The sequence below is a fragment of the Nelumbo nucifera genome, chromosome 1 (assembly GCF_055504915.1).
Source record: "Nelumbo nucifera cultivar China Antique chromosome 1, China Antique-T2T, whole genome shotgun sequence".
Taxonomy (NCBI): Eukaryota; Viridiplantae; Streptophyta; class Magnoliopsida; order Proteales; family Nelumbonaceae; genus Nelumbo; species Nelumbo nucifera.
Window position 1 is genome coordinate 156,877,967 of NC_142649.1, and position 11,159 is coordinate 156,889,125.

At 38.9% G+C, this 11,159-nt stretch overlaps 1 protein-coding gene across 3 annotated transcripts in view; it reads left to right on the plus strand.

Annotated features, from left to right (window-relative positions):
* Positions 1–10,913, plus strand: part of LOC104602780 (putative inactive histone-lysine N-methyltransferase SUVR2) — a 60,441-nt gene extending 49,528 nt beyond the window's left edge. For 2 of the 3 annotated variants that reach the window (XM_088894875.1, XM_010266592.3), the window contains exons 9-10: positions 9,674–9,770; positions 10,442–10,913. In XM_088894875.1, coding sequence (XP_088751001.1) covers positions 9,674–9,770; positions 10,442–10,473 — 129 coding nt within the window. In that variant the 3' untranslated portion in view covers positions 10,474–10,913. Of the gene's footprint in view, positions 1–9,673; positions 9,771–10,283; positions 10,328–10,441 lie in introns of all 3 variants that reach the window. The other variant, XM_088894876.1, reaches the window with a different exon arrangement.
* Positions 10,914–11,159: the final 246 nt, after the last annotated feature.

The window sequence follows — 11,159 nt, forward strand, 5'->3', positions numbered from 1 at the left end:
ACAAAAATAAAATCGAGAAAATGAAGAGTTAAGATTATAAATGTACGTAGATTGTAGAGAGTAATAGAGTATGAGAGTTGTGGTGAGAATTGGGGGATTAATTTGACCAAAATTACCCTCCAAAACTAATTGTTTATGGCTGTTGGGAGGGTTATTTTGGTTATTTTTAGGTGTTATATGGTATTTGACTTAAAGACCCCTTAAAGTATCTATTATATAGTTGTTAGGGGGCATTTAAGTCATTTTTTGCCCTTCCATGATCCAAAATACATAAATACCGAAGGAAGGTGAGATCCATCATATGGATGGCCGAACCACGCTAGATGGTTGGGCGAAATTTCAAAAATTTCTTTCAGCCTTTTGGGAATTGCATTCCCAAGATTTAGAAAAATTGCATTTTTCAAGCATTGTTCTTGCACTGAAACCGGACCAGATTAAACCAAACAAGAGGAAGAAGTATACCTGATACAGATTCCACAAATGTAGCTCCCAAAGTGGTAGTTCATGCGCAAATTGAATCCCAGAACTGGCATCCACTGAAGATGGTGCAGCTTGGAATGAAGCCGGTTCAACAATGCAGTTTTCAACAAAACTGCAATCTAACTCTTTGGATCGAACAAAGGAGGTGAGAACGAATTATTTTTGATATTTTCTTGCAAAAATAAGAGATTAGACTGAATAAGACCAGTCACTAAAGGGGAAATAGGGCGGTAAGAGCAGAGAGAGAATTGAAAGCAGATAGATGACTGGAGCAGTTCAATCTCTCCTTTCTTAAGCCTTAAGGAGCACCACTCCTAATTGAATTAGGATGTTCCTAATCCAAATCTTTATTTGGATTTGAACTCCATTAGTTGATAAGAGTTATCCTCTTATGAGAATGGGTGCTCTAGACCTATATTTGCCCATGTCACATGACTGCTTAATCACATTAACCACATGACTGCTTAAGTGGCTCATGTTCCGAGATAGTTGTTGACCCGTTTAGGTTTAATTTGTATGGTGTGGGACCCCAACAATGACCTTACATAAGCCCACATGGGTTTGGCCCAGCCTCTGAGAAAAGACCTAGCCGAATTCACTTTCAAGTACGGCGAACCCCTGAGTCCATCAGTATGGGCTCTTAATGGGCCCAACATTTACAGTTAAATGATCCTTGAGTCCGGCCATCCTATGAAGGCCCAAGGATAATGGAATATAGCCCATTAGGTAAACAACCCTTGATGGTCTCTTACACTTAACCTCTCAGCCCATAATGATCAAACACTTACCGGCAGGGAACAACTTCTCCCCTGACTGCAAGGTGCAACGTTGCACTCTATGCTCAGACGGGTCCCGGGAATTAAAACCTTTTGCAAACACTTTTCCATAAAACATAATATATATTATCATATAAATATATTTTGCAAAACAAATCTCAAACACGGTTGAAATTGACCGCCTGTAGTTTTGGTTTCCATCAGAGAGAGTGCAGACCCGATCATTCACTTTGTCTGACAAAGGGACTGATCCTATCACTATGATCACCCACTTGAGTGAATCCGACACCTAGTGCAGTACAATAATCAAGTCTAGGGGTTATAAGTAACTTTCTAGTTTTGCCCATCAGTCTCCAAGGTCCAGGACATAAATAGAAAATGGTCCGGGTTCAGTGTTTGAAACAAACACACACTACATGGTCTTCGGGTCCAACCCTTGCAGTTGAGACAAGGTGCCCCAACTTCTTTGGCAGCACATTAGTGTCAACCTTCACAGGATACACTCCCCAATCTATCAAACGGCTGAGAACATTCTAAACTAACACGAGTCTCATAAGTGTCCGGTTTAAGGGGTAATTACACAGAAACACACCAATCATAACATGAAACAATTATGTACTTTTATTCATTTACAATAAATGTATTTGTACATCAATCTGATTGGAGCTAAGGGCATGCACTGTCTAACAAATACCCCCTAGTGATGGTTTATAGCTGTTAGGGTGGTGTTTTACTCAAAATACCTAGAAGGAAAATATAGTTGTTGGCCCCCTTCCAACGACGCTACACTCATGCCGTGCTGGTATCAGGGCCGTGCCTTAGAGGCTCAGCCCCCTCCACAGCCTAGGCCCAACACAACCCCTGTCATGCTGGGTCGTACCGGCCTGCCACCGGCTCGCCCACATTACAACTCTAACAAAGGTGTAGGAGATTAATAAATGGGAAATGGTCTCTCCACTTTCCATACTTAGGAAACAAATACGAGGAGAGGGGCAACAAGGAGGCCTCCTTTTCTAAAACACATCACATGTATTTACCTTTCCAAGGGTATTTGTCCAACAGAAATCTTGGATTTTTGGTGGGTTAGGCTTACACCAAATTTCTTTCACCAGGACATCCACTCCTTGAGGACTGGGTAAAGTCAGTGTCTGAAGAAAGAGGAGCAATTGAAAAGTCTATCTGTGGAATTTACCCAGAGTTTAGAATCCTCCAAATTAATTCCAACTATTCCACTTTTACTCCAATTAATCCTCATGCATGACATACCCATAAAGTTATCAATCAGCACCTTTAAATTTCTAACCATTTCCAGATCAATCTCCTCACAGAACAGGATTGTATCATCAGCAAATTGGAGGTGTGAAACAATTACTTGGTCTCTCCCAACCCTCCAACCCCTAAAATGTCAATGTATGCCTTTTCAATATCCTTACAGACTGCACATCCAAAGATACATTGGATCTTGGGTTCCATTCTTTATCACTCAACCCATATTTTGCAGTAATGATCTGTTTCCATAATGCCTCTCATTCTTAATTAAATTTTGAGAAAAATTTTGCTAGTAAGGCTGTATTCATCAGTCTCAGCCTTATCACCTCCAGTCTCCCATAGTTGTAAGGTGAGCATAACAAAGTTTTCCATGTTGTAAAGCATCATTTATTACCTATTTTCATTTAGTGAAAGTTTAAAGTTTGCCTTGTGGAGAAGTGAGAATCTTCTCCTTGGTTGTAGGACTGTCAATAGACCAGATCATCATCTGGAAATGGTCCAAAGCCATCAGACTTTAATATAAATATCAAATAGTGGATCTGGTTGTTATTGGATCGAAATTTGCTATGCCTTAATTAGATCTGATTTTATAGCTTACACCAATAGAAAAATAGATCTGATTTGACCAATGTAATTATCTTACTACCTATATCAACGTAGTAATATAAATTTGCCATGTATATTTTATTATAGTTGGTTTAAGCAAGTATATTTTTAATTTACTTTCTGTGCAAGTCTTTTGATCGTTTTAGTTGATTTCCTTAATGATACATAATATAGTCTCATGAAAGGCATTTTGGTTGATTTCGTTCCTGGAGTATGATATTCAAATCTGATGTGAGTTCAATACAAATCTTACTAATCAATTTTTTATTTAAATTTGAATATTAATTGTATCAAACTTGGAGCTAGGTATATCTTCTGACTACAAACAGTTCACAACCCAACTTGATTTTGATTCCTCATTATTTCTCCCCCACTTATCCTCCTCCCCCCCCCCCTCTCTCTGATCAATAATGAAAATCAAGAATCTTTACCAGTTATTTCTGTCTGTTCTCTCTATTTCTTGTGAGAATCTCCATTAGAGCTTGTGTTGGAAAATGTGGGGTTACTGGTTTAGATATGAAAATAGAATTGTATATATTTCTAGGATTGTGGAAGGATTGATTTAGAAAGTTTTTCTTTCTATTTCTTTCTTTCTATTTTCTCTTCTTTCTATTTTCTTTCTTTCTATTTATTGCAGCAGCTTACTGTATAAATATGCCAATTGGCAATAGAATAAAATATATCAGTATTCTACCATTCCAAAACATGGTATCAAAGCTCTAGGTTTGTCAACCTTGAGATTTTTTTAGGCCTTCATTGCCATTTTTTTGTGTTTTTCTCTTCTGGCCTTCAATGTTGATCTGTAACCAGAAGTGTTCCTTTATTCTCCTTTCCTGCTGGCCTTTTTTTTCCTCCATTAACAATGTCCAACATGACTGCAACAAGTGCTCCCGTCCAAACCGATGGACCAACAAATTCTCATTCTCACACTGGTGATTTGCAGAATATTCAGGCAACATATAGACTGAATGGCCAGAATTACTTGAAGTGGTCACAACTAGTGTGTACCTATTTGAAGGGAAAAGGAAAAATTAGTCACCTCCTTGGAACAGGACCAAGGTTGGGCGAGCCAAATTTTGATGCTTGGGACGAAGAGGACCCCATGATTATGTCATGGTTGTGGAGTTCAATGACACCCGAGATCAGTGATACTTGTATGTTTCTTCCCTCTGCAAAGGCTATTTGGGATGCTGTCCGACAAACCTATTCCAAAGCCCATGACGTTGCTCGTGTCTATGAGGTCAAAGTGAAGACTGTGGCGGCCAAACAAGGGAGCAGGAGTGTTATAGAGTATGCAAATCTGCTGCAAAATTTATGGCATGAGCTTGATCATTATCGGGTTCTTGAGACAAAGTGCGTAGATGATGTTGTGATCTTGAAGAATTTTATTGAAAGAGATAGGGTGTATGATTTTTTGGTCGGACTGAATGCTGAATTTGATCAAGTCCGAATACAAATTATTGGCAAAGAAGAAGTGCCTCAATTGAATGAAGTCATAGCCCTTGTCAGAGCTGAGGAAGGCTGCCGTGGAATCATGCTTGAGCCTAAAGATCCCGAAGGCTCAGCCATGGTGGCAAGGGGAGGAAGTTACGGTGGTTCAAAGGGTGAGAACAATCACAACTTGGCTTGTGATACAACCACCCGTGACTCTAACGATAACCTCTGGTGCACCTATTGCAAGAAGCCCAGACACACGAAAGATCGGTGCTAGAAACTTCATGGGAAACCTCCCACATTCAGCAAGGAATGGGGAAATCGAGGAGTTTCAAAAGGAGTTCAACAGGCCCATAATTTCTCCACAACCCCGCAGCAAGAACACTCAAGTCAGGGACCATTTAATGATGAATAAATTGAAAGGCTAAGGTGCTTCCTAAAATCCTTGAAACCAGGAAGTGGTTCTACCTCTCTTGCTCTCTTAGGTGAGTCTTTATCTCTAGGATTACATGCCTCGGCTAGTTTTTTCCATGGATTCTTGATTCTGGAGCTACTGACCACATGACACCCTCTTCACTACATTTTCTCACCTATACACCCTGTCCTAGTAATAGAAAAATTTCTGTTGCTGATGGTTCTTTCACCACAGTGGTAGGGATTGGGAATATTCAAATTACTCTGTCCCTATTACTCAAAAATGTGCTTCATGTTCCTAAGTTATCCACTAGCCTTATCTCTATACATAAACTCACCTAGGATGTGAACTGCAATGTTGTGTTCTTCCCTTCTTACTGTGTATTTCAGGACCAGGTTTCGGGGAAGAAGATTGGACTTGCTAAGGAAAGAGATGGACTCTACTACCTTGAAGCAACCAGAAAATCATCTCACACTGTTATCCATGTCACACACGAGCCATTCTTATCTACCTCTAATAAAGATTTAATTTGGCGTCATCATTTCCGTTTTGGTCATCCTTCATTTCCTATTTTAAAAACAATGCTTCCTTCCTTGTGCATGAATTTGTCCCCATTTTTTCAGAAAGAATGCATTGTGCATGAATCCTCCTGTGTTAACACTCCCCAACAGAATGGGGTAGCTGAGAGAAAAAATGGCCATCTTTTGCAAACCACCCGAGCCTTTCTCTTTTAAAATTAGGTGCCAAAACAATATTGGGGGGAAGCTGTCCTTACTGCTGCCTACACCATAAATAGACTACCATCTAAAGTTCTTGACAACTGACGCCCAATACAAATCCTTTCTCAATTTTACCTTGATATTCGAGCCTCAAATAATCTCACACCAAGAATTTTTGGCTGCACTGCCTTTGTTCATGTCCATAATAAGGGAAAATTAGACCCACGAGCAATCAGGTGTCTTCTTGGGATATTCCCCAACTCAGAAAGGTTATAAATGTTATCATCCAGTCACTAGAAAATTCTACACCTCCATCAATGTCACATTTGAGGAAGGAAAATTTTTTTTCACTCAACCTTATCTTCAGGGGGAGCCCTCATTAATGGAAGATAAGGCCTCGGATCTACTCTCCCTAGATGTATTACCCTCCTCATAGACATTCAATCGTCAAGAATCACATCCCTCTGAGTCACATTCCTCTGAGCCCCACATTCCCGAGTCTCAACAAGAGTCAAACAACTCGACCATTGAACCAAATTCGGACACTGTTAACCCCACAAATTATGTGCATGATAATGTGAGATATATGCAGGTTTACTCTAGGAGGAAAAATCTAGATCCTCAACCTGTGCAAGTCCAAGATTCAACTCCTAATCCTAGAACTGAGGGATCCTCAACCTTCACAGTCTGAGTATGAGTATGGTCTACCTATTGCACTGAGAAAAGGAACCAGAGAATGTACCAAACGCCCATTGTACCCTCTAGCCAAATATGTATCATTCCAAAGATTCTCTAAATCCCATAAAAGTTTTCTAGCCAGCCTTAACACCATTCCAATTCCTAATACTCTAGCCGAGGCACTTTCTAATAAGGAGTGGAGAAAAGCCATGAGAGTGGAAATGGAGGCATTAGAAAAAAACAACACATGGGAAGTTGTGGATCTACCAAGAAATAAGAAGACGGTAGGCTGTAAATGGGTGTTCACAATTAAGTACAAATTTGATGGGTCATTAGAAAGGTACAAGGCACGCCTGGTAGCCAAGGGATATACACAGACTTATGGGGTAGATTATCAGGAGACTTTTGCCCCAGTAGCTAAAATGAATACAATAAGGGTGTTACTGTCATTGGCTGCTAACTATAATTGGGATTTGCAACAATTTGATGTAAAAAATGTGTTTCTCCATGGTGATCTAGAAGAGGAGATATACATGGACATTCCACCGAGTTTTGGAGAAGGCATTAAAGGGAACAAAGTTTGTTGGTTGAAGAAAGCACTATACGGTCTCAAACAATCTCCGAGAGCATGGTTTGGAAGGTTTACGAAGGTAATGCTGAGTACAGGTTACAAGCAAAGTCAAGGTGACCACACATTGTTTATCAAACACACAGCCTCAGGGGGAGTTACTGCACTATTAGTCTATGTGGATGATATAATCGTTACTGGGAATGATAAAAAGGAGAAGGAAGCATTGAAAAACTGCATTGCCAGAGAATTTGAGATAAAAGACTTGGGGAGACTAAAGTATTTTCTTGGAATTGAAGTTGCACATTCTAAACAAGGCATCTTTATCTCTCAACAAAAGTATGTTGTTGATCTTTTGAGAGAAACAAGAAATATGGCATGTAAACCAGCTTCCACGCTTATAGATCCCAATCATAAACTTGGAAAAGCCAACGAGAATGCAAGTGTAGACAAGGAGATGTTCCAAAGACTAGTTGGAAAACTCATTTATCTTGCACATACACGACCGGATATTGCATATGCCGCAAGTGTAATAAGTCAGTTTATGCATAATCCTAAAGAAGTTTATCTGTAGGCTGCTCATCGAATTCTGCACTATTTGAAAGCCAATCCAGGAAAAGGAATTTTATTCAGAAGAAATGGAGGACTGGCTCTTGAAGCATATACAGATGCCGATTATGCAGGATCTCCAGTAGATAGACGGTCCACTTCTGGTTATTGAACCTTCTTAGGAGGAAACTTAGTCACTTGGAGGAGTAAGAAGCAAAATGTAGTGGCTCGGTCAAGTGCAGAGGCAGAATTCAGGGCTATGGCACAAGGAGTGTGAATTACTCTGGTTGAAGATAATTTTAGAAGACCTGAAGATTCCACGAGAAGAGCCTATGAAACTATATTGTGACAACAAGTCAGCCATCAATATTGCTCACAATCCTGTTCAACATGACAGGACGAAGCACATCGAAATTGACCGACACTTTATAAAAGAGAAACTGGACAGCAAGTTGATTTGCACTCCCTATGTGTCTACAAAAGGACAACTGGCCGATGTACTTACTAAAGGGCTCAATAGTACAGACTTTCGGAGAATTATAGCCAAGCTGGGAATGGAGGATCTCTATTCACCAGCTTGAGGGGGAGTGTTGGAAAACGTGGGGTTACTGGTTCAGATCTGAAAATAGAATTGTGTATATTCCTAGGATTGTGGAAGGATTGCTTTAGAAAGTTTTTCTTTCTATTTTTGTATTTTGTATTTTCTCTTATTTCTATTTTTTCTTCTTTCTATTTTCTTTCTTTCTATTTATTGCAGCAGCTTACTGCATAAATATGCCAATTGGCAATAGAATGAAATATATCAGTATTCTACCATTCCAAAACAGCTTGTGACCCCAGTTCCAAGTGAAGTATATTTCCTTTTGGACTTTCCTGAGTTAAAGTAGCTTGCATAGACATTTATTTGCCAATGGCTGCTCCAATAGGTTAACCTGTTCCTCTCTGCATATTTCAAGTTTCTCCATGTGGCAAAAGAGGCATTTCTTAAAGATTTGATTTTGTCTTTATTTCGAAACAAACATGACTAGAGACATTTGAGCAACAAATCTCATTGCCACATGATAAGGGTTTTAGCGTACTGGATCTTGTCACACATTGAGAGAGTGACTCTGATGCAACTTTCTCTGCTCTTCGCTTGAAGGTGTATTGTTCATATCACACTGTTTTGCATGTGTCAATTGAAGTATCTTTCTTTATAGATATCCACCTTTTCTGCCACTAACCTCTATTTCTGTTGAGTTTCTTTCCAAGTGAGAGCAAGGGATCCTTTTTTTTTTTCATTCCCTTGTTTAGAAGGTAAAAAAATCAATCTCTGTCTATGGAATCCATTACATCAGAATTACCCTTATGTGTAGGGAGATGGAGATATGTAAAAAAAAGGGCAGCCTAATGCATGAGGCTCCCAGCAATGCGGGGTCTGGGGAGGGACAGATGTATGCAGCCTTACCCCTGCATGGCTGCATATACAGAGAGGCTATTTCCAAGATTTGAACCCTGGTTACCCAGGTCACAATGGAGCAACCGTAGGGGTGCTCACAATTTGGTTAGCCAAACCACGGGCCTATTTTCCAAACTGAATCGGTACTACCGGTTTTTGGAAAACCATGAACTGAAACTGAACCGAATCCAATGGGTTAACTGGTTTATCAGTTCGGTCTTTTGATATTTATAATATATTATAAATAAATATATAATAAAAACACTAGAAATACATATAATATAGTATATTATAAATAATAAATAGTATATTATATATTATAAGTAAATATTTATATATAATACATATATATTCATTTATAATATATAGATATTGTAAAATATATATGAAAAATGCATATAATATACACATACACATTTACATGTATATACTGGTTGGTTTGGTTAACCACCGGTTTTTTTGTATTGGTTAACCGAAACCAAACCAACTAATGCCAAGGCCCACCCTCAGGGAGATGGAGATATGTATCGTTCTTAATTTAATTTGTTAATATGTCTAGTTTTATCAACAGAAGAAAAAAAACATTTATATGTAATCTAGGTTTTAAATTCTTGAATGTGGGCAAGCATAACTACAGCTTATGTTGGTGGCTTTGAAATAGTCCCTTCAAATTAAATTTGTGGAATTATTTGCATTTATCCATTGTTTAGCAGCTAAGCTGGAATATGTTGTCTGTTGTAGGATTATGGAATTGATTTTGATGATTATGACCACCCTGTGAAGGCATTTCATTGTTGCTGCGGAAGCAAATTCTGTCGAGACATAAAGCCTCCAAAGAGTTCGTATATCTTATTTTTTTTCATATTAGCATAAAGATGTACATTCAACTTTTTTCTGAGTCTGGATCTGCTACCCACAAGGACACTACAGTTGCAGATTGGGAACATCTCAGTTGTCATTCATGGGGAGATGTTTCTGATGTGTGGCTGTAGTGTCTTGTGGATATGTCTGGGCAGCGTCTTTGTGGGTAGCAGATCTGAACTCTTTTCCTGCCTTTTTTTTTCGCTTTTTTGATAGCCATATTTTCCTGCTTATGCATAGTGTGTCCAAACAGGATTTCCTACTCACTTTTCCTACCCACTCTCTACCCGCCGTGAATTGCAGCCACACATCTCTATTATGAATTGAGAGATGTGTGGCTGCAATTCACGGCGGGTAGGAAATCTGGGTTCGTGTTTAGCATTTGTTTTTTCAAACATAGAAATTTACTTGTAATTGTAATCCTGCTCTAAGTCAATGATCACCTCAAAATTTTGTTTTAATATATTTTCTAAAACCATTGACTTATCAGCTTATCAGGGTGTATAATTGTACTAGTTGTTGAATCCATTATCAGTGAGTATGATGCAACATTGTTGGTTTTGAATCCATTACCTCAGTTAAACAGGGTGTATAATTGTACTAGTTGTTGACCCTTGCCTATCTCACAATTATTATTTTGTGGCACAGGAACTAGATCAAGCTTGTTGGTCTTGAGGTGATAACATGTGCATATGACAGAATTAATGTACCATAACTAGGGGTGAAGAAGCTATTAGTTGTGTGATGCTTCTGTTTCATTTCTTTTTGCTCAGCCTTCTGGGCTTGTGGATACGGATTTTAAGTGGTGTTCGTTTGATAAATCTGGTGAAGGGCATTTTGGGATTGCTATGTAGTATGTACAGCTTTAATATTTTGGATGTGTATATCTTGGCATGCAGGTATGGCCCAATTATACACCCGCTAACATGTGAATTACCGAACGGGTAGGAAAGCAGTGACAGTTTGAAGTGGAAAAAAAAAAGCTCTGTAGAAAGCGGTCTGAAATTCAAAATTTCCTTGATTTGTTTTGTTTCTTTTCTTTATAGATGATTGTCATGCTTATCTGGTTTGTTATGTTTTCTGTAAGTTTTATATAATTAACATTCCGTTGTCTGCTGCATTTGAACTTGAAGATTAATTAGGGGAATTCAGAAAAGGCTTGGACCAAAGACCTATTTCCTTGTTAGTTGAGTCGGGCCCCAAGTGATGTTTGTTGGAAGTTGGAACAACTATAATGCTCTGCTTGAGTTCCATTATGATTTGTGTGGATCCTAAACCTAACGAGGTGCAAATGCTGATCACTTGGAGGTTTTATGGATTTGTACCCACACCATGATTGGTGGTGGGTTTGCACCTTCTTTAGTTC